The sequence below is a fragment of the Mixophyes fleayi genome, chromosome 3 (assembly GCF_038048845.1).
Source record: "Mixophyes fleayi isolate aMixFle1 chromosome 3, aMixFle1.hap1, whole genome shotgun sequence".
Classification (NCBI taxonomy): domain Eukaryota; kingdom Metazoa; phylum Chordata; class Amphibia; order Anura; family Limnodynastidae; genus Mixophyes; species Mixophyes fleayi.
In genome coordinates this window covers 138710951-138735922 of record NC_134404.1, presented here as the reverse complement: position 1 = coordinate 138735922, position 24972 = coordinate 138710951, and the positions used below count along the sequence as shown (strand labels likewise).

The 24972-nt window shown below is 40.6% G+C and overlaps 1 protein-coding gene across 1 annotated transcript in view; it reads right to left on the bottom strand.

Annotated features, from left to right (window-relative positions):
- Window positions 1-2760: 2760 nt before the first annotated feature.
- Window positions 2761-24972, bottom strand: part of LOC142144065 (major facilitator superfamily domain-containing protein 8-like) — a 55557-nt gene continuing 33345 nt past the window's right edge. The window contains exons 7-13 of the mRNA XM_075202458.1: window positions 23821-24085; window positions 23488-23561; window positions 23324-23407; window positions 10365-10494; window positions 9344-9466; window positions 7220-7350; window positions 2761-6520 (exon numbers count right to left, since the gene is read on the bottom strand). Of these exons, the coding sequence (XP_075058559.1) occupies window positions 6455-6520; window positions 7220-7350; window positions 9344-9466; window positions 10365-10494; window positions 23324-23407; window positions 23488-23561; window positions 23821-24085 (873 nt within the window). The 3' untranslated portion in view covers window positions 2761-6454. The remainder of the gene's footprint in view (window positions 6521-7219; window positions 7351-9343; window positions 9467-10364; window positions 10495-23323; window positions 23408-23487; window positions 23562-23820; window positions 24086-24972) is intronic.

Here is a 24972-nt window from a genome sequence, read left to right as displayed (position 1 = left end):
CAAGGTTACATAGTTACATAGTTACATAGTTGATGAGGTTGAAAAAAGACACCAGTCCATCAAGTTCAACCTATTTTGGATCTCCTGCGATCCTGCACTTATATTTGAAATTAATCCGGAGTAGGCAACCGCCCATCTGTTTCAATTTTGAAAATCCCCCCAGACTCAATATTGCAATCCAATTTTTACCCTATATCCACTACTATCCTTTATTTTAAATTAACGGTCGTATCCCTGGATACACCTTTCCGCTAAAAATTTGTCTAACCCTTTCTTAAACATATCTATTGAATCTGCCATCACAACCTTCCCTGGCAATGAATTCCATATCTTGACTGCCCTTACTGTAAAGAACCCCTTCCTTTGCTGGTTGTGAAATTTCCTCTCCTCTAACCTTAGGGGATGACCACGTGTCCTGTGTATGGTCCTTGGGGTAAAAAGTTCCCATGAAAGCTCTCTGTATTGACCCCTAATGTATTTGTACATAGTAATCATATCTCCCCTTAGACGCCTCTTTTCTAAAGTAAACATGCCTAAACTGGCTAACCTTTCCTCATAACTTAATGACTCCATACCCTTTATCAATTTTGTCGCCCTTCTCTGAACCCTTTCTAGTTCCAAATTATCTTTTTTATAGAGTGGTGCCCAGAACTGTACTGCATATTCAAGATGAGGTCTTACCAATGATTTATACAGTGGCAAAATTACACTGTCTTCCCTTGCATCTATGCCCCTTTTTATGCATGCCAATACTTTGTTTGCCCTTGCAGCTGCTGCTTGACATTGAGCACTATTGCTAAGTCTACTGTCTACGAGCACTCCCAAATCCTTTTCCATTATAGATTCTCCCAAATTAATTCCATTTAATTTATAGATTGCGTTCTTGTTTTTGATCCCTGAATGCATAACCTTACATTTATCTGTGTTAAACCTCATATTCCATTTAGCCGCCCAATCCTCCAGTTTATTTAAGTCCCTCTGTAGAGAAGCTACATCTTGCTCTGATTTTATTACCTTACAGAGTTTAGTGTCATCTGCAAAAATAGAAACTTTACTCTCTAAACCATCACCAAGGTCATTAATAAATATATTAAAAAGGAGTGGTCCCAGCACGGAACCTTGAGGAACTCCACTTAAGACCTTTGACCAATTAGAAAATGTTCCATTTATCACAACTCTCTGTTCCCTATTCTCTAACCAGTTTTCGATCCAAGTACAAATTTTGATTTCTAGACCCAGTTCCCTTATTTTGTAAACCAACCTCTTGTGTGGCACTGTATCAAAGGCCTTTGCAAAATCTAAGTAGACCACATCTACTGTCCTGCCCTGGTCTAAGTTCCCACTAACTTCCTCGTAGAAACTAATTAGATTAGTTTGACATGACCTATCCCTCACAAATCCATGTTGATTCCCACTAATAATTTTATTGCGTACCAAGTAATCCTGAATACTGTCCCTTAAAATACCTTCCAGTAGTTTCCCCACTATTGATGTCAGGCTTACAGGTCTATAATTCTCTGGTTGTGATCTCGTCCCCTTTTTAAACAACGGCACCACATCTGCTATTCGCCAATCCCTTGGTACTGAGCCTGATGAGATTGAATCTCTGAAAATTAAGAATAGCGGTCTAGCTATTTCCGAGTTTAATTCCATAAGGACCCTTGGGTGTATGCCATCTGGACCTGGAGCTTTATTTATCTTAATATTCTTCAGTCGCCTTTGGACTTCTTCCTCTGACAACCCAGTATTAATTAATGGCATGGTTTCATTTCCATTTTTATGTATTACTCCTGCCATTTGTTCCTCTCTGGCAAATACTGAAGAAAAGAACGTGTTTAATATCTCTGCTTTTTCCTTAGTATCATTTATCAATTCACCCATCTCACTTCTTAGTGGTCCTATATTATCTTTTTTAATCCTTTTGCCATTTATATACTTAAAAAACTTTTTGGGGTTTGTCTTACTTTCTTTTGCAACGTGCCTTTCATTTTCTAATTTAGCCAATCTAATTTCCTTTTTGCATGTTTTATTACATTCCTTGTACCTATGGAAGGACTCCTCTGACCCTTCAGACTTAAACAATTTAAATGCATGCTTCTTCCTTTGCATTTCTTCTCTTACCTTTTTATTTAGCCACATTGGTTTAGACTTAATTCTTTTACATTTATTTCCCATAGGAATGAACTTATACGTGTATGTTTCCAACAACATTTTAAAGACAGCCCACATTTCTTCCGTATTTTTTCCTTCAAAGGCTTTGTCCCAGTCTATGCTCTTTATAGACTCCTTTAGCATATTAAAATTTGCCTTTTTAAAGTTTAAAGTCCTAGTTGATCCCTTATACTGTTGTTTCTGGAAACTAATTTCAAATGAGACCATATTATGATCACTGTTTCCCAAGTGCTCCTTTACTTGAATATTTGATATTACGTCTACATTGTTTGTTATTACTAGGTCCAGTATAGTCCGGTTCCTAGTTGGTTCCTCAACTAATTGGGACATGTAATGGTCTTTTAGCGTGCTCAGAAACCTATTTCCCCTAGCTGTACCGCAGGTCTCAGTACTCCAATCAATGTCCGGATAATTAAAATCCCCCATAATTAAAATTTGACCTAGTTGTGTAGCCTTTTCAATTTGCTGTAGAAGTTGGGCTTCCTCAATCGTACTAATATCTGGCGGTTTATAGCATATCCCTATCAGAAACTTCTCTGAACTTTTTCCTCCGCTGGATATTTCCACCCACAATGCCTCTATAGGTATTCTTGCGCTGGCCAGATCATATAGCCGCAGGTATGCACCCTGGCATTTGTGATGATGGCTTGTGAACTCCTTGATCAGCCAGTTCAAAGACAAGGATGTGAAAGTAGTCACTTTGCAAATAGGTTAATGTACAAAAGTGTAAATGTCCAAATAAGCAGTGCAAATGCTGTTTTGTGACAACACATGGTCATGTTTGTGCTAAGGCGCTCAGTTTTACGTTGAAGCACATTGATTTGCATACAACTGTAGATGTACATTATATATATGTATATGGATATAGATAATCAATCCACACAAATGGAAGTTGAATTAAAGCTGGTTATAAAACAAAAGTTAGGATGCTTAAGAGTTAAGAGAGCTATGTGCATAAATATATGTTGACAAATTAAGCTGTTTTACTGTTATAGACATATTGCTTAAGGTATGTGGAGAAACATGTCTAAAAAGTATTGCAGAAACGTATCTAAAGGAAATGTGCCCTCCATTATACATATTAAGGCAATAGGGAAGTTGTGGTACAGTAAGGTACAGTAAGTTAGTGTCTTATAAGATGCGGCAAGATTAATTTGGATTAATGCCTATATCTGGGGGGGGGGCGAGGGGGAGATATTGATAGTTCCTGAGATGTGGAGTGATATTATTGGTCTAAAGTATTTTATGATGCTTTTTATCTACGTATTAGTTTGTGGTTTTAAGAGATAAAAGGCTTGCAAAGGTATTGTGGAATTGCCATTATGTTTTTTGAATTGAATGGTCTGTATTGCGCATACATAAATAAAGAACATATTCTGAAGAGACTTTGTTTTTGGATTAATTCTACAAAAGTCCTTATCAATATATATTATTATTATTGTTTATTTATAAGGAGCCACAGGTTCCGTAGTGCCAGATACAGAAGCAAGTAACAAATAGATGAGGTAACACACATAAGTAGCACAGATGAGTGTGACTCACATGGAGTGCAGCACAATACATAACAGGACATACAAGGGAGTCAGACAGTGGACAGACATGGGGCAATATGTAGAGAGGACCCTGCTTGTGAGCGCTTACATTCTAGAGGGAGGGGTGATGAGAGATAGGACTTAGCTCTGCAAAAATGGAGATGGCAGGCAAAGGAAGAGGAGGTAATGGATAAGATGCTCAGGAGTTGACAAGATAGGAGAGTTGAGTTTTGAGTGAGAGTTTCAAGGACTGAAGGTTGAGGGAGAGTCGAGTGAGGAGGGGTAGGGAGTTCCAAAGATTGGGGGCAGCAGTAAGTGAAAGTAAGGAGCTTGAACTGAATTCTGAAACGGATGGGGAGCCAATGATGGGATTTACACACACAAACAATGTTCGAAGTTGGGGTGTATATGGTGGTATGCCATACTGCCACTTCTACTGCCTTCATTGTAAAACTCCCAAATTCCATTCACTTACACTCTTATGACATTGGCTACCTCTGAATTTCCACACCACGGTTTCTAAATTTCCACTTTGAGATATATATATATATATATATATATATATATATATAGACCAAATTGCAACAAACAATGGCGCTCTAAGCAGATTTGTATTAGTAACTATTGGTTCATTCCCACCAATACACTTCTTCCACAGAAGGAGGCAGCTTTCCTTCAAAATTCCAGTTGGTAAATCCGAGACAATGAATCTGATAGGTGCAACAGAAGGAAACTAGCGCGCAATAATGTAGTATTTTCAGGAAAAACGTCATTCGTTGCTGGGCAGCAAACGTGCTAGTGATAGTTGGTGAGTGAGGTTGTTGGCGCCATATCTATCTATCGTTTATTAGTCCAGATTATCATGAAGCGGAATTTGATTGCGCTGATTGCTGTCGCCTAGTATCTTCTGACGCACGGCCAAGGCCAGTGCATTTGAGACTTAAATAAGTCCGAGGTACATTAAGATATTTGAGCTCCTCTGAATTGGATAACTTGAGATAAACAAATCCGTTGTGTTTTAATGTGTCCCAATCGCATCTGATCTACATGTAATCTTTCATCATTACATAATCGTAATAACCAGACGAGACCATACAGATAAGCAATACATTCTGTTTTTTGTGGTACGCATCTAATATGGTGACGGGTTCCTTATCGAAGACACCATTTGTCTGACAATAATACACTATTCTGGTATTTCTTTTTTCTTTCTGAGTGCACAAGATTGGAGTGAACATACATGATCTTAGTGAAACCACCCAGAGTCTTGGATTTATGAGTATATTTGAATTATACATCATTGTATTTTGTAACATTTTTCCTGAAAACACTACACTACTGCGCGCCTGTTTCCTTCGGTTGCACATATAATATATATATATATATATATATATATATATATATATATATATACACACACACATACATATATATACATATAGTGTGTGCATATGGCGTTTGAGGTCTTTATTCTAGTTAATCCTATGCCAAGGAGTGTCTTTGTGAAGTTTCTGTGTCTAATTTATTTATAGAATATGAAATGACACACACACTGTCAACACCTTTGTTACTTATATCACACTAACACTAACAGACACTTTGGATTAATGTTTAGCAAGAAACAAACAAAGGGAGTGAGAAGTTCGCATCTTGTGACCCAAGCCACTCTAAGCCTGGCTTTCTACACACATGAAGGAAGGGATCTGTGGAGGAGGGGATGTATATCTAAGGCTACATTCCTACACATTGTATTTCTATTATTAATATTTCTTTGTTCTATTAAAAGTATTTCAGTTTTTTTTGCAAATTATATAAATTTGCAGGAATTTGGACAATGACAACAACAACATTTTGTATGTACATGATCGATATTTTGATAAAGAAATCTATTTTTATATTTTTTTTTTTTAGATTTAATGTACGCTGCAGTATGGCAGATGCATCTAAGATGACCTAATAAAATGTCTCTGTGTCTATAGTCTATTAAATATTAGAGCATAATAATGTGAAGGCTTCATGAAAGTCATGCCTAATTTCACATATAGACACTGAACACTACTGCGTGCTCCAGGTAACATACAGGCAAACACAATGTGCTTCACAGGGGTGCAAAGCATCCATAGGAAGGAGCCGTAGGTGACTTTGTGATACAGTAGAGACTAGTAAAAGAACAAAGGAAAACCATGAAATAAAAGACTTCATGGTCCGTTCAGTAAGTGCTTATAATTCAGAAATTTGTTCACTAGAAGATAATTGGGGTCATTACTGCATAAGTCTAAAAATAGTTATTCCTCCATTATTGCTCATCATATGGCTAAGAATTTAGCCAAGTTCCTGCTCACAACACTGTATTTGCTTATGCCATAGTCTATGACAAACAAAAATAATGACATTTAACACACTGTGAAAACATTCCTACTTCTCCAGCAATAATTGTGCATATTTCAACATAAAGAAGAGCAGAGTAAAACAACAACCGTTCATATAATTTAAAAATACAGCCATTTCAAGGTATTTCATGTGTCTAATTTTCTTGGGTGTTTAAAAATTATAAAGTTCTTTAGTTACTTAAATTTTTCTCTACCAAACTAATACTTGATATTCAAGAGCTCTATATCATATACTCACTAAACATCACACTAAAGCACAGTAAATCCCTTTCACCACTGCACATCTTTCAAAACAGTTTCAAACAGCTGTGTAAGATCCATGATACATGGAAAAGAGATTCTCAGTGTAATGCTAGAGCATCAGGAAGATCGGTCCTCTGATGTAGCAGGTTCCACCAGCTGCTTGTAAGACAGGCAGACCATGACCTGGATGCAGCACAGAGAAACAGACAAGGCTTTATTTTTCATGGGTAGAAAAATTCACAAATGTATATGTAAAACTTCTAGTACCAAGAAAGGAGCTAAGATATTTGTCATTATTGTCTATCTTATTACAAGCTATTTACTTTGTTTTCACCAGTTCGGAATTCATAAAGTGCCCTTCAATATGCTTACATTTAGGAAAACTGGTGTGCATAGCAATAAAGGCATGTAGACCAGACCTTTACCCGAAATATTTTTAATTCTGATAAAATGTTTTGTGTATGTATTTTGAATGGTATTAGAAACTACATTATAGAAAACAATCTGCATTTCAGATTTTGTCGTCTTCTTAGAAATACTGTATGCTTAATGTTTCCGCTATGTGGTGCCCCCCAGACTACACTCATTGGTGACCAACAAGTGCGCCAGAAAAGTTGCTGGAGTGCCAAATGGACACTTGACAATTCTATAATGCAAATCTAGGATCTCTTCAGTCTCCAGATAAGAAAATGATGCTAACTCCCAACTACCAATGGAAAAGTCTCCTCCTGCACCGTAATATGAGGAAAATGAATGTCAGTATTCACTATACATCTGAAATCACCTTCAGCATTTTAAACCTGAATAGAGGGTCTTTGTAAAATAAAAAGGGAAAAAAATATTTGGGCTTAATGGATAAGATTTAGTCATTCTATGTCTTACTGTGATTAGAAGAAGAAGACCCATCATGACTCCCAGCATTATATAGAGATCTTGTGTTAGACCTGCTGCCCACAACGGTCCCAGGATTGTGGCCAAACCACCGACTGATCGACGCAGTCCATGATTAAACCCTGAAAAATGAGAACAATAATTTACTTGTGACTTCTATGAAGGCATCTTAGACATGTAATGTACCGTATGTTTTAGGCTAGCCCGATTTCAATTCACACTGCATATTTATATAGATCATATAAAACGGCTGTATTCTTCCTTCAGCGTGTGATATCAGATCAGTATTGATTTTTAATGGACACTTAAACGATGATGTAATGGTTGTATAATTACAGGGGGAGGCTATGAAAGGATATCATCCACTGTCATTAAGAATTGGAAGTTAAGGGGCACCTTTGAACTGAAGACAAGATCTGCAAGATCGCACACATCACTATAACTGTTCAGATATGCAAATAAGGACCACCACATCACATGCAAAGGACCCACAGAAAAGTTTAGCTAACACAGGAGAAGCAGTCCACACACAGTACAGCTTTGCTTACATAAAAATAATCTGTGTGGAAGGTTTGTCAGAAGATAACCTTAGAATATTCTGCGAGGAAGTATGGACAAATCCCTACAGAAAGGCTCTTAGCAGTAAAAGAATTAATCTGCGAATCTAGCAAATCGCCAGATATTCAGCGATTTAGCTGAGCAAATTTAAACCACCAATGTGTTTAGAGACAAGTTTTGCCTTTTAACACAACGTTGCCAAATATCGTCGATTTGCAGATTAATACATTTACCAAACAAATGAGAGGTTAGTGATTAATGTATTAAATTCAGCAATTAAATAGCAAGTTTGCATTCAAATCTGCAGAAATCGTTATTATTTACATGTCTAACCTGCAGAGCTGGTGTCATGTTGCTGATAACATTGCCTTGTAACAGCCAGTCCAATCATTTCACAAACCTGATGGAGAACTGTATATGGGCAGATAGCACCCTTTGTGGTCTGTGCTTCGGAAAGCACCTGTTTTTGGAAAATATCGGATACTGATACATGCCATATTTTGTGTTAAATTGCTCTGAGGCCTGACCAGAAGCTAACTATATACCAGACAACACAAGTGTATGCAATACATCTTCTAGCGCAAAGGACACTTATGACAGGCTATGAGTACATGGGCGAAACGGGGAGGAGAATGGGCATGTGTCCGTAGTAAATGTACAGTAAGAGCGTGTCAAGCTGGAGCGCACGCAGAAATATCAGATTGAAACTTTGGGCATCTCTGAGGTACTTGCTTATCTGTCGTATCACTTGCACCAGCTACAGGTCTGGTGTAAGTACCGACTGATAGTGATGACTGTCGTGTATGTATGCTAGAACATGTGTTCGTAATCCAGAACAACTGTAAAAATGCATTTTATGTGCAGTAGACAATAAGAACATCCTAATAAATGTATTTTATGGAGAAAAACATTTTGGAAAAACAAAGTCCTATTTATATTAATGTTCTTTTCCTTAATGACTATATTAACAATTAAATACTTTTTTTTCTGTGCATTGTCCTGGGACTTTATATTCCACATATGTATTGTACGGATCCTGCAGTGTATTGTGTCTGTCTCAATAGGACAGGTGCTGTATATGCAGAGTGTTCAACAAGAGGGGTATCTTCAGATCCGCTTCTAGTTGAATACGGATGTGGATATGCCCAATTTTCGAGCGTTTAAAAAAAACAAACAAACTAAAAAAAAAAAATCGTAGAATAATTTTTATTTTTACACATCACTATGTTATACATTATTTTACACCTGAAGAAGGGGAAGGGGCACCATGTAAACTTGTGTGTGGAACAATAAAAATTTGTATGAGTTTATAAAAATTATTTCCGTCTACAGGAGTGTTGTCTGGCCTGATACTACTGTAAGGATTTGTGTACGAAAACAGAGGTACCCAGAACTGTCAGAAGAATTTGTTGGAGGCTATAAAATCCACATGTGTAGATTTATCACCTTTCCAATTGAAATGACCTTCTTATGCCATGTTAAACATTGTGAGGGATGCTGAACTAGGGGTGTTTTCTATGCAGAAGGTTGGATTGGGGATTATGAGGACTAACTTACCCTGAGTCTTCTCAGAAGTTATTTTAGAAAACAGAGACACCTGGGCTACTGACAAAAAGGGTAGTCCAAGTACTTGTAGGAAAACTCCAACCACAAACTCTGTAAGTAGAAGCCCGTAGCCTCCTGTGAAGAGAGTGAGAGAAATGGTGTGAGAGAAGAAAATGGAGAAGGTAGAAGAACATCTAATATGGAGTGAGTTGTTACGATAGATCATCATTCAGCAGTAGAACTATATGTTGTATTGTAGGGAATTTGGAGAATAAGAGATTATTTCCAAAGTCAAACTAAACCAGAAACAAGCTGGATGTATGGAATTTGTTTCCTATATGGGGGTCATTCTATACCACAATATTCCTGTATAAATTTGACGGGAGCCTCACATGACTACTTTGCACATGTGCAATTAATATGTAGATGCTTGGATTGCCTATAGGTTACTTATGCCCTTTTTACACATGGACATTCAGGAATTGACGGAGTTGAAATACTCTGGGCGGTAACTCCTATCCATCTGTATACATCCAGGTTTGAACAATGAAAGCAACAACACAAAATGTTCTGATGCTAATCACAAGCAGCTAAAAGCATGTATGATTACTGCCTTTAAGTAAGAAATTATGTCAAATGTTTTCAGGTTAAGTTTCATTAAATTAATCAAAAAGATTAACAATATATGGCCTAAGTTGTTCTTCACTTAAAATTAAAGAAAAAACAGGATGGGCAACAAAAAATGTTGTCAATAAGAAATATGTGGTCTAACTGGTCCCATACTGAAAGACAGGATAGGCTACAAAAATAATTGTTGTAAAAGAAAACCACAGTGTGACAAGCAGATACAAAGTTATTTTAAGTGAAATGCTAAATAATAAAATTCAGAATATAGAATAATAGTTGGCATATCATATTCATACCGCACACTAATAGATGATCAGACTTTAACTAGAACAATACCAAGCACCTTCTAGATGCACAAGCACAATAAGAAGTAAACACAGTCCATACTAAACTGTGACCTGTTAACCTTTCGGCTTTGCCAAGAACACGAGGCACCAAATGCAGGAGATGTTACAGATAATAAGCCCGAATGCAAGGAGGAGGCGATCTGAGGTGCAACGACTGATGGTACGCACAACTAGGAAACCAATCAACATCTGAATAGGCAGAAATGCATATAATCAAAATACATGCTAAATAAGAATACAAGTATAAATAATATTGAGTGTGAAGCCTAGTATATATGTGCTTTAAATCCAAGCATTTAAGTGTGTGTGTGTGTGTGTGTGTGTGTGTGTGTGTGTGTGTGTTTAGTAGGATGACCAATCCTCCCAATTACAACCACCCCCCCTCTTAAAGATGCCAAGCGCTTATGATTCCTCAGCTGAACAGGGCTCCAAAAAAAGGGAGGAAGTTAGAATTTTTGCAAATTTTTTTTTTATAATAACCACATTTTTGTTGTATGACTACATATGTGATAGGGTGTGATAAAAGATGAGCATGTAATATGGGGCACTTATGAAAAATGAAGTAAAGGAGAAAGATTGGAGTAATACATGAAGTTATTTGAGAATTCTATGGTCATGATTAAGGAACCCTTAGGGTATATTGTGGAAATGTAACGTCGTAAAAAAACAGAAAAATATGTTTGCCTTTAAGACATTGCCTAATGTTATAAAACCTTCACAATAAGAATGACATGTGTCACAGATTATAAATATGCTGAGTTCATCCTGACATTGAAGTAATTGCCAACTTACTAGGGTGAGTTCATGTTTAAATATGTACCCATCCTCTGCAGCCCTACCCTAGTCACCTGATGACACAGGAAAACATTGTACCTACACAGTATATCATAACTGTAATGTGAGCTCACTGGAAACAATGTTAAATGCACGTTGCTAAAAAGCTGGACCTTGAACGCATTTCCATGTGACCATACATAATAGATAGGGCAGCTAAATGATAAATCATGCACTTTATTGTTTTTCTCTCCCCTATGGACCTATTTCTGGTCTCTTTTCCTCCTTTTGCTTATGTCTCCATTCTCCATCATGTTCTCTTCTTACATGATAGTACTCTTGTCCTCAGTATCTATGTTAGCTCTATGTCTGACCAGTTCTACCTACAGCTTTACTATGTATATAAACTTTATTTCTTTTTTTTACTTCAAAACAGCCCTTATTGGTCATTTGGATGTTCAGCCAGTTTTCTATTTTGCCAGTGACAGCTTTTTACATTTCTTATAGTAACAAAATACTCATTGTTTTTCTTTCAGGCACATATATGTCTTTGGTAGCATATTTTTATTTTATTGGCAGTAGATGGGTGAAAACATGCAAGAAATAAAGAATACAAATAAAAAATGTTTTTTCTTCATTTTTTTCATACTTACTTTAATATAACTAGAACAATCCCAGATAATTATCCTGAAATATATACTCCCAATTCTACCAAGTATAGAGATAATAAAATGTCGGTTTTATTAAAACTTTAAGACTGTTATAGTGAAAGAAACAGGGGTACACTTTTATATTTTAAAGAAAAATTGTAGTTTATTCTGAGCACATCAACACAGCAAATACTAGATAGGCTAACTAAGCCCATCGTTATTATATGCTCATGAAAAAAATTAAAGGGAAGGGCAAATACAGAGCAGCACCAAAAAAAACAACCCAGAATCTGTACTATAAATATTATGATAGAACATGTTAAAGTAGAATACATACATATTAATTTACTGGTTTGTATGTCTGGCAGGGGGAACCCATTTACAAAATAGAAAGGAATGTGAGGATCAATTTAAATAAAGATTGGGTAGGAGATTGATGTGTGGGGTCTTCTATTCACAATTCCCATATCTTTTATATTCTTTTCTGGAAATCCCCTGTTAATAATCAAAGTTTTGGTAGAGGAAAAGCCACAGTAGGAGGCACTGGTTGCTTTATCCTTTAAGACAATTGTCTTTGCATCACAGAAGACGATAAAAAATTGTAGGAGTCAACGGCTTGCATTTAAAAGGGGTCAAATTTTCCACTAAGCCTATCAACTGCACCATGGCATCTTCCGTAAGTGGGGCACCATGAACTGTTGACATTAAGAGGACGACGCCTGAAAAAAGAAGATTTTTACTCACCGTAAAATCGATTTATCTGACTCCATTGGGGGACACTGTGAGACATTGGGGTATAGTAGGTGGGACTAGGAGTCTAGGCACTAATTAAACTTGTTTGTTCCCCACACTCCACCCCTACTATGCCCCTCCTCTCCAGGTCAGACCTCAGTTTTGTATAACCAAACCAGGAAGAAAATAGCACCAAATACAGCACTACTTTCAGAGCAAGGGAGGGTGCGCAGTAGCCCCCAATGGTGTAAGAGAAAAATCGATTTTACGGTGAGTAAAAATCTTCTTTTCTCTTTCCTACCATTGGGGGACGATGCGAGACATTGGAGAAATATACCAAAGCTGCATCTAAGGGAGGGAATGCTTGGAAAAGGCTGCACGCAATATTTTGCGCCCAAAGCTTGCATCAGCGGATGCAAAGCCGAGCAACCAAGGAACTCTGCAGAAGATGTGGACATTGCCACCCTGCACAACTGCTCCATTGAAGCACCCTGACGTGCCGTCCAAGAAGCACGAACCCCCCTGGAGAGTGAGCTCTAAATGTTACCTGAACAGGATGAGGGTCATGAACAGAATCCAACAGAATGGTGGAAGTGATGTAGCGGGCAAGAGATTATTTGGAAACTGGCCAACCCCATTATTAAGCAACCGAAAGGATGAAGAGGACAATAGTCTCACGAACAGAGACTGTGCGGTCAACGGCACGAGTCCAGCCGACGAAGAGTGTCACATGAAAATAAAGAAGAATAAGAGAATGCTTGAGCACAAACCCCTGTGTCAAGTGGGACGCAGACACTATCCTCAGAACCAATAATGCCCGATGCAAAATGTGGGAGTGGAATCCACACTCCCGACACTGAACCCCTGCAAGCAAAGGTGATATTCAAGGGAACACCCCTACCATGAAATAACAAAATTTCCCAGAATCAGCTGGTCAAATGTGGCCAATGTAAACATTCTAGATTTACATTGGCCACATTTGACCAGCTGATTCTGGGAAATTTTGTTATTTCATGAACCTGACGAATGAACCTGACGAAACCCCCTGAAGATTCTGTAAACCAGTGCTGAAGTAGATGGAGAGTGCCGGAGGCTGCACTTTGAGGAAACCAAAGCAGAGTCCCATATTGGAGCCAGCTCGCAAAAGAAAACATCTTAGAGAGCCAGCACAGGGACGTGTGAAAGCCTTGGGATTCACACCAAACACTGTACCATTTCCAGACCAATGATAAGGGCTGAGGAAGATGCAATGGGCTTTATTCAAGGTACCAACCAGCTGGCCCTAAGATCTGGGTCTCTAACGATACGACACGGCGCGAAGCTAGGCGAGATCTAAAGAGTGGCAAAAGAAGCCCCTGAACTGTAAGATCTGGTCGCATTGGTAGGCGGAAGGGAGGCATCTCCACCAGCTGCAGAATGTATGAGAACCATGCTCTGTGAGGCAAACATGGGGCCACCAGTGAGCTGGAAGACGCCCCCTTTAAAAACGCACGCACGAGAATATGGGACATGGAAGTGACAGATACACCAGTCTGAAATTCTAGGGTAAAATCCTGACATGGGAAAAATTTCACCTGAGGATCTCTTGATTTTGAACAGTAAAGGGTGACCTGAGAAATGAGTATGTGGGAACGAAGTCCGGCGTGCCATAAGACTTCACCAGAAGGGCAAAAGATGTCTCCATGGAGAGACCATTCCCCCTGGTTAACCGCCTGCCTGCTGAGACTCTCAGCCTCCCACTTATTCATGTCGGGATAACATGGTCAATAGTAGGGGAACATGGCACACCACTCAGGCCATAACCTGGTAATCTCTCACATTACCCTCAGGCCGCGTGTTCCCCCTTGATGCTACAGATATGTAACAGCCGTGGCATTACCTGACAGTATGTCTAGAGGTTTCCTGATCAGGAACTGCTGGGCCTGACGCAACACCTTGTGCACCCGTGAGCGCCATATTTGAAAGAACAGTTCTCTTGGGAGGACCAAAAGACCCTGGAACCTTAAGGATCCTATTAATCCACCTCAACCTAACAGACTAGCATCTGTCATGACCTCACTCCTGAATGTTTCTGGCAAACCACCACGAAAAGGATATACGAGTGGGTTAGGACACAGTGAAGATCTACGTGTCCAATAACATGGAAGCCAGACCATTTCTGGAGAATCTCCCTCTGGAGAAGTCGGGAGTGGACCATGCAAATGTTACTGCTTAGAACATTGGTACCCTGGTTTCCAGAGGCTTCATGCAACTGAGAAGAGAAACTTCTCTCCACGCCAGAAGCATCCTGGTACTGTTCTGAAGTGAGATGGGCCTGTCCTCCGATAGGTAGGAAGACCCTGTGGGTCACAGTATAGAAGATAAGGTATTAGAAAAGCATCTGCTGTGGTAGAATGAGTGAGGACCTGGGAAGTTTCCAAACCCAGTCGTGCTCTTCTAGGAACTGGATGAAGATCTGGATCTGAGAGAGATTAAGGAGCCTTCGGATAGAGGTCGTCCAGACAGGGTATTAGCGTGACTCACCGGGAATGCAATAGCCCTGCCATGACTGTTCCTCGAGGGTTTCCGAGGTAATGTCAGTGTCCAGAATGAAGGGCAGGGCCTTGAGCCGGAACTGAAATTTTTGTACAGCCAAAGCAAAAGAGACACCGGAGCCCCTCCAGAATGGTACATGTAAGACTTTCTTGATGTCTAATGAGGCCAGGAAGTCTCTCTATCCACTGCCTGCAATGACTGTGCGTAGTGACTACATCCGTAACAAGAGAATGCAAGCGTGCCTGTTGAGGGACTGCAAGTTTAAATGGGACGGAAGAACCTAACTGTGGGTCAGGAGGAGGTTGGAATAAATTACCCCAACCTCCAGGAATGTCACCAGGCCTATAGGTTTCTCACCTAACTGCAACTGTGCATGTACTATATGCACCTCTGTGAGGTGAGGAGTGACCACGCAATGTGGCACCCGGAACCCAGAAAAAGGAACAAAAAGATTGAGACTGTCCTTGTCGTGGCCTAGTGGAGCTGACAGGAAGAGAGGTACTCTTAGCTCTGGTGGACCCTGAATACTACTCTGTAATTCTGCAAAAGTGAGAGGTTCTATTTTTGGAATATCATCCTGGATGGCTCTGGCTAACCTCTCTGACCATAGGTGAATGGCTTCATGAAATGAAGCTATGACCCTGTTGAGTCTAAACAAACTGCCTGGCGTCACTTAAGCTGAGTGAAGGCCAGGTTACACTTCTTGTCAGAGAGACCCCTACAGAAAAACCTTTTATGGGCACCTGCCCTGCATAGGGATAGCAGAATGCGTAAACAGACGAGCAACAGGGTTGTCAACCCCAAGGGTTCCTTCCCATCTAACTATTTTCTCTGCTGGGAGAGGAAAAAGAGATGAAAATCTGCCCATAGTAATTTGATAATTATCCAAAAATCTTTAAAAAAATAAATAAATAATAATTTAAAAAGTATTAAAAATATTATAGAGCAATATATTCTTGCAGTCCCAAAAAATAGGAACTGCAATCAATATTACTACGTTCACTGTTTCTGCAGTCCAAAAAAATAGGAACTGCAATCTATATTACTACGTTCACTGTTTAAGCAGTCCAAAAAATAGGAACTGCAATCTATATTACTACGTTCACTGTTTAAGCAGTCCAAAAAATAGGAACTACAATTAGTAAAAAAAGAAAATTCAAATCATTAGAGAAGAAACGTAAACTTGCCAATATGCCATTTACGACACGGAGTGGCAAGGAACGGCTTAGGCCCTGGCCCGTGTTCATGACTAGTGGTTCAGCTTCACCCAAGGATCTAAGCCCTCCTCCTCCCCACCCCTCTAAAAAATTTAAGAGACTTAAGCTGTCATCAACAACACAGCAAACAACTGTGCCTTCTAAAGAGATGGCATCACAAATCCCCAAGGCGAGACCAAGGGTGTTGGTGGTTGCGAAGCCTGACCTTCCCATCACTGTACGGGAAGAGGTGGCTCCTTCCACCATTTGCAGCACGCCCTCTGCATATGCTGGAAGGATCACCCACAGTCCAGTTACAGATTTGTCTAATGAAGGTGTGAATGTTGTACACCGGGAGGAGGCTATTGATGTAGCTGGCGCTGAGGAACTTGATGAGGAGGATGCTGATGTGGTTATCATAAATGAGCCACCAGGGGGGGATACAGTTGTTGTCCATGGGATGAAAAAGCCCATCGTCATGCCTGGTCAGAAGACCAAAGAATCCACCTCTTCTGTCTGGAGTTATTTTTATCCCAATCCGGACAACAAATGTATGGCCATATGTAGCTTATGTAAAGCTCAAATAAGCAGGGGTAAGGATCTTGGCCACCTAGGGACATCCTCCCTTATACGTCACCTGAAGAACCTTCATAATTCTGTGTTTAGCTCAGGAACTGTGGCTAGGACCGTCAGCAGTCCAGGGACACCTAAATCCCTTGGTCCTGTTGGATACACACCACCAACACCCTCCTCCTCAACTTCCTCCACGATCTCCATCAGATTTAGTCCTGCAGGCCATGTCACCAGCCAGAGTCCTCTTCAATCCGGGATTCATCCGAGGAATCCTGCAGCGGTACGCCTACTACTGCCGCTGCTGCTGTTGGTAGTCGGTCATCTTCCCAGAGGGGAAGTCGCAAGAACGCTACGTCTTTCACCAAACAGTTGACCGTCCAACAGTCGTTTGCAATGACCACAAAGTACGACAGTAGTCACCCTATTGCAAAGTGGATAACTGCGGTTGTAACAGCTATGTTGGTGTTAGACGTGCGTCCGGTGTCCGCCATCAGTGGAGTGGGATGTAGACGGTTGATGGAGGTATTGTGTCCCCGGTACCAAATCCCGTCGAGATTCCACTTCACTAGGCAGGCGATACCCGGGATGTACAGAGAAGTACGAAAAAGTGTCCTCAGTGCTCTGAAAAATGCGGTTGTACCCACTGTCCACCTAACCACCGACATGTGGACAAGTGGTTCAGGGCAAACGAAGGACTATATGACTGTGACAGCCCACTGGGTAGATGCATCGCCTTCCGCAGCAACAGCAGCAGCTGCATCAGTAGCAGCATCTCCACAACGGCTGCTTGTTCCAAGGCAGGCAACGGTGTGTATCACCGGTTTTAATAAGAGGCACAACGCTGACAAACTGAGGGAAATAATCTCGCAATGGCTTACCCCACTTAGACTTTCCTGGGGATTTGTGGTGTCAGACAACGCCAGTAACATTGTGCGGGCATTACATATGGGCAATTTCCAGCACGTCCCATGTTTTGCCCACACCGTTAATTTGGTGGTGCAGTATTACCTGAAGAATGACAGGGGTGTGCAGGAGATGCTTGCGGTGGCCCGCAAAATTGCTGGACACTTTCGGCATTCTGCCAGTGCCTACCGCAGACTCGAGCAACATCAAAAAAGGCTGAACCTGCCCTGCCATCACCTCAAACAAGAGGTTGTGATGCGCTGAAACTCCACCCTCTATATGCTGCAGAGGATGGAGGAGCAGCAAAAGGCCATTCAAGCCTACACAGCCACCTACAACATAGGAAAAGGAGTGGGGATACGCCTTAGTCAAGCGCATTGGAGACCGATTTCCGTGTTGTGCAAGGTTCTCCAGCCGTTTGAACTTGCCACACGAGAAGTCAGTTCCGACACTGCCAGCTTGAGTCAGGTGATTCCCCTGATCAGGCTGCTGCAGAAGCAGCTGGAGAAAGTGAGGAAGGAGCTGTTAAAGCATTGCGATTCCACCAAGCATGTAGCTCTTGTGGATGAAGCCCTTCGTACGCTTTCCCAGGATCCGAGGGTGGTCACTCTTTTAAAGTCAGAGGAATACATTCTGGCCACCGTGCTGGATCCTCGGTTTAAAGCGTATGTTGTGTCTCTGTTTCCGGCGGACACAAGTCTACAGAGGTGCAAAGACCTGCTGGTCAGGAGATTGTCTTCTGAAGAGGACCGTGACATGCCAACAGCTCCTCCATTTACTTCCAACACCTGTGGCTGCGAGGAAAAAGCTCAGTTTTCTTAAAAGACCCGCTGGCGGGGATGCTGAGAACATCTGGTCCGTACTGAAGGACCTGCCAACCTTTGCAGACATGTCTATTGTCGCTGCATTGGATGCTGTCACAATTGAAAAAATGGTGGAGGATTACTTTGCTGACAACATCCAAGTAGACATGTCAGACAGTCCATATTCTTACTGGCAGGAAAAAAAGCCAGTTTGGAAGCCCCTGTACAAACTGGCTCTATTTTACCTGAGTTGTCCCCCCTCCAGTGTGTACTCGGAAAGAGTTTTTAGTGCAGCGGGGAACCTGGTCAGTGAGCGGCGAAGGAGGTTGCTTCCACAAAACGTTGAAAAAATGATGTTCATAAAAATGAATTATCAATTCCTCAATCAAGAACAGCACTGCCCTCCAGAGACTACAGAGGGACCTGTGGTTGTGGAGTCCAGTGGGGACGAATTGATAATGTGTGAGGATGAGGAAGTACACACTGAAGGGGGCGAGGAATCAGAGGATGAGGACGACATCTTGCCTCAGTAGAGCCAGTTTAGTTTGTACAGGGAGAGATGAACAGCTTTTTTTGTGTGGGGGTCCAAACAAACCAATCATTTCAGCCACAGTAGTTTGGTCGCTGAAATGATTGGTTTGTTAAAGTGCGCATGTCCTATTTCAACAACATCAGGGTGGGTGGGAGGGCCCAAGGACAATTCCATCTTGCAACTCTTTTTTTGGCATTATGTGCTCTTTGGGGCCTAGTTTTTCAAACTCCCTTCCTGTCTGCCACTGCAGTGCCACTCCTATATAGTCATCCAATGGCAAAGCGGATAACTGCGGCCGTAACAGCTATGTTGGTGTTAGACGTGCCTCCGGTGTCCGCCTACTGTGCAGTGGAATTTAGACGGTTGATGGAGGTATTGTGTCCCCGGTACCAAATCCCGTCGAGATTCCCTTTCAATAGGCAGTCCAGAAATATTAGTATCAGATATTAAATTACGTTCACTGTTCCTGCAGTGCAAAAATATTAGTATCAGATATTATAGTACGTTCACTGTTCCTGCAGTGCATAAATATTAGTATCAGATATTAAAGTACGTTCACTGTTCCTGCAGTGCATAAATATATTAGTATCAGATATTAAAGTACGTTCACTGTTCCTGCAGTGCATAAATATTAGTATCAGATATTAAACTACGTTAACTGTTTCTGCTACATCAAAAAAGCATGAACCTGCCCTGCCATCAACTAAAACAAGAGGTAGTGACGTGCTTGAACTTCACCCTCTATATGCTGCAGAGGATGGAGGAGCAGCAAAAGGCCATTCAAGCCTACACAGCCACCTACGATGGGCCACGTGCTTGTGCCGCCCACTTGTGTCGCTTGGCTTTGACATCCAGCTACCTCGGTGCAACCTTTTGGACTAAAAACAATATTGTGAGGTGTGAGGTGTTCACAATAGACTGGAAATTAGTGGAAATTAATGTTATTGAGCTTAATAATAGTGTAGGAGTGAAAACAAACCCAAAATATGGATTTTAGCACTTTTTATGCTTTTTGAATAAAAAATCAGAACTCAAAACCCAAAATCAGAACCAAAACCTTTCGTGGGGTGTTTTGGCAAAACAAATCAGAACCCAAAACCTCAAGCTAATCAGAACCCAAAACACCAAAAGTGGCCGGCGCACACCCTTAATATAATGCAGTGCAGACTTACCCCTGAAAGTCCACATTTCAGACATAACGCATATTAGGAAAGCTGTTCAAAAGGTAATTTAGAATTACATTTGGCACCTGTGTAATACAGCACAGACGTAGCAGAGAATCCCTTCATTTTAGATGTCCCCTTTCTAGACATATTTGGAATTGTAAATAAACAATATCAAATAATATATGATAAATATGTATCTCTCTTTTTTTATATGTATGGTATGTCTGAAAACCAGAAATATGCTCACAGCAGAATAGGAAATTACCAAGTCTGTATACTAGGTAATCCTATGATATATACACCAATCCCAAGACACTGAAAACAATAGTCCTGACTGTGTAAATGCCTTAAACAGCCTGACAATCGTTTATATAAAGTATAATATAATAAAAACGATACAAAAATACCAGCTGAGGAGAGGCAGTGTAGGGAACAGCGTGCACTCGATGTGTCTCCATGTCCCAGTGTCCAAAGATGGCCGCCTTCCTTGTCAGGAAGCTGATAGGGAGGGGAGGAAATGATCTCTCCAGATCCTCCCCTAATATGTCCACCTCCAAGTATCGTCGATCAGCCCATATCTTTAATATGGCTGTCGGCTTTGAGACGCGCCTCGATATATTAATGTGCCCAGGCTGCGTAAATGACAACTGCATCACCTCCTAATGAGTGCGATCGTTGTCTGTCCCCTTGCAGCTCGTTGTCTAGGGGCAGGGAGAACCTGCCGGCATGTCGGGCGAGTGGGAAGGAGAGGCTGTTACAGCTTCACTCCCGCCCGCCTTATTATCATGTGTCTGTGGCCATCTATATGGCCGATCTCAAATATTATGGTGCCCAAATAACTGCTACCTAATGGCAGACTTAAAAGTTATGGCCCCTTTGCTCGTTTCTAGTGGAAGACTGCCAGCAGAGGTGCAAAGCGAGAGAGACCAGGCTGCTGTATACCTGCGCCGGGACCCAGAGTGAACAGAACTGCAATCTTATAGTCTTTGGATCGAGTCCCGTGTTGCACCTAAAAGGAAATTAAAATAAAATTGTGAAAAAACTAAAACTAACCCAAGTATAGGCACTCCTAGGCACTTAAAAAAAAAACCTGAGGTCTGAGCTGGAGAGGAGGGGCATAGTAGGAGAGGAGTGTGGGGACAAACAAGTTTAATAAGTGTCTAGACTCCTAGTCCCACCTACTATACCTCAATGTCTCGCAGAGTCCCTCAATGTTAGGAAAGAGAAAAGTAAACTACTTTGTGACCTGACGTAATTTAATTATTATTACCTGGACCTATCTTTCCAAAGGAAGTCCTTGATGACATCACTGAGGCTAGGGGGCTCCAACTATATCCAGTGGAACCACAGGCATTTATGCTTACAGATGGCAAATTAAGCAGAAACCATGTATATTGTGTATATGAGCCAAAACCATATATTTTGCTCAAATGTAATTTTTGCATTTTAGTCCTATTTTCTGTGAGTTATGTTTAAGTAAAAAGAATCTACAAGGATGAAAGTCTATCCACTGGTTGAGCCCATCTGGCTGTGATTGCCTTCATCTGGTTGTCTAACTATCTGTTTGATTCATATTGTAATTAAGCAATATGCAAACAAATACAAATACATTGTATATCATTCACTTATATGGTTTGTCAGTTTTAAGCTTTTAAATACATTGCTTTATTGCTTTCCTATGTACACATCTGTACTGCAATTGCTTGTGTGAAAATTGAGCCAAGCCTTACAAAACAATCTTGAGCGTGAAGAAGTGCATGACCACTTTTCAGTCTTTGAAAACAGCAAAAAAACAAACCTGCAGAAGTTCAAGGTGCAAAATGTGTCCTATTATGGGGAAACTCAAATTGGCTGAATTACGGTAAAAAAGTAACGTGGCCTGTGCACTATTACCGATATTACGGTATTAGTGTGCATAATTACTGTTACTATGGTAATTACAACAACAGCATTTTGCAGAAAGCAGGGTTAAAATTACCGTATTAACGGTAATAGGATTTCCGCGGCCGTATTCTGGGGGGAATTGAATTCCCCCCTAGGAATGAGACCTGATCTGGGAAAATGTAAGTGTTTTTGTGGGAAGAAATAGCCTTTACTAAGCATGCAACATCCCTGTAATGCACTCTCTAAACCCCCTTATCATTTAAATAATCTCATTAAATAAAATGAAATATGTTTTGGGTTTTTTTTCAGGGCAAAAGTAATTAGCACTTAGCAAGGAACATCCCTAATCCACCCAATTCCTCGCAATGGGCGATGCAAACTCTTACATGTCCATAGATTCTACCATCTTGACCTGTAAATCTATGTATTTCCATATAAAAATGGGTGCAGAAGTAATCAGCCGTTATAACAAAAGGCATATGCATGATCATAAGTGACAGAGAGAAGGTGTGTGTGTGTGTGTGTGTGTGTGTGTGTGTGTGTGTGTGTGTGTGTGTGTGTGTGTGTGTGTGTGTGTGTGTGTGTGTGTGTGTACAATTTTTTTATTCTTTTTTATTTCCAGATAAGTGGTTTTATTCAGTTATCTATGTATGTTTTTCTAGATCTTGTGCAGAAATAATTTTTTTTTGCAATGTTACCCCTTGCTGTTTTCTATCTACATTTCACAGATACCTGCATGTTTGCTTAGATATGAGTCCTAACTCCTTGTAACATGACACACAGCAAGGGCCGGACCAAGCCCTGGTGGCACCCCTCCCTTGCTGCTTACATTAGCATACGGGAGATGGGGGCAGCATCCACTCCTCCTGGGACTGTGGTGCTTGGCTATGACATCATAGACAAGCATAACACTTCCAGCATAACACTGAACAGAAGGAACAGCTGCTTCCCCTTCATGTCAGTGGCCAGCGCTCCGTGCGGGGGCGCTTTGCGGACATTAAAAACACTGGATGAGTGACATGAAGTCACTCATTCAGTGTTTCAAGTGCCCCCTACCCACTGGAGCCCTAGGCAACCACACAAGTTCACCTAATAGTAGCATGGTCTCTGCACACATCTACTCTAGCCCCACTGATCATCAGGTGACACATCATTATAATGCAAACACACTCTTCAAGCGGTTTCTTTAAGCTTATGTACATATATTACTGCTTCACACTCAATGTTAATCACATATGCATATATAAAACCATATTCCCACATTACACACCTCAATGCCACAAAGGAAGTAAAGCAGCGAGTTCTGCAGATCCTGGAAGCCCAGATATGCCTGTGCAAGAGGTGTAACCAGCGTCTGAAGAGGAACATATAAACATATTAGTCCAAATTCATCCTAACTTGATGGTTTTTGCCTATTGCTTTATTCACACTCACCTCTAGCGCTGTCTGATTAAAGAATGTGACAAACTGAGCTGACAATAGTACCACAACCGCCTCTTGCAGGAGCCCTGCAACAAGACCAGAATGTAGAAAAGCATAAAAACATACACCCCAGGAGAAATATCCCAAAACCATAATAGATAAGACAGATAGGCAGCTTATTGACAAAAATGGAGAAGAAAGTAATATAAAAAAATTGATACATCCCCTAGAATATTGATTTAATTTTACAGCCACATGGTACGTACGTAATAAAATACCACCTACAGGCTATCATTTTCATTGTTCAGTATATCACAGGGATAGATCATTAGTGGCTGCTCTCACCCATCATTGACATAGTGTGACTATGATCACCCATTGTTGGAATAGATGAGAGAGTGGCTGCATTCTCCTTGTTTAAGAAATCGTCCTGGTCGGATGATGGCTCTTGAGTACAGTTGACAGCGCCATACAAAGGACTTTCTATATTTGTTTGCTTCAAGAGAGGTTCATGCTCTTGATGCTGTGGTTCTGACGGATTCACAGGAAGATCATAAAACATGAATATCACCATGAACTGCATCAGTGTCCAAAGAACACACATGAAGATCTGGATGGGCGACAATAAGCCAACATGGATATCTTCATTGGATATCAACATAGAACTTAATAATATTAAGTTTATGTTTTAACTGTACAGTTTTTAAATGTAATCACATATTTATACACAAATTGGTCATTGATAAAAAATTACATGTGGAAATTAGTGGAAAACTAACCATATTTTGTTTTTGTTTACTGTCCCCGTTATATAAATACGTCAGAGTGGAGGTAGAATTCTTCTTTCTTTGCTGTTAAAGTAGCATGCACTAGTAGAACCAGCAGACAGTTTAAAAAAAAACCAGAACCTCCGTATAGGGATTGTGTACTTGGGGGCCTCGTTCCAAGTGGGAACAAATAAAACAACTAACGAAAAAAAAAACTAAACATCTGGAATATGACGGTAGGGCTCGTGTTCTCACCAGGTCCCCCATGATATAGACTCTGGGGAGATAAAAACAACTCCAGCCCCCCAACTTGGAATGGAGGTTTTTGGTTTTCGAATCAAGTATTTTTATTAAGATTTTTATAACAGTACAAGAAAAAGAAGTACATAAAATAGTTCCAAGATATGTTGATTTCCACACTATTTGAGGAAACATAGCAACAATCCAGGTATTGCCTTGTGCATCATCGTACAAACGTGGCACCTGAATGATAATACAGAGTGACAAAGTAATAGATTGTGTCCAGCTCATTAACTTTTTTAGTGTAGGGGAGATGATAATACTAAGTACAGACAACAAGATAATTGTGTGATTGAAGCCAGTTAGTGGTGTCGAAAGTACATATAAGGGAGAAGGAGAAGCAATCCCGAGATCTAACAAAAAGAGCGAGGAACATTCAAATTGGGTCAAAGTCCGCGGCTAGGGACTGCACTGCATACCTTGACTTCGC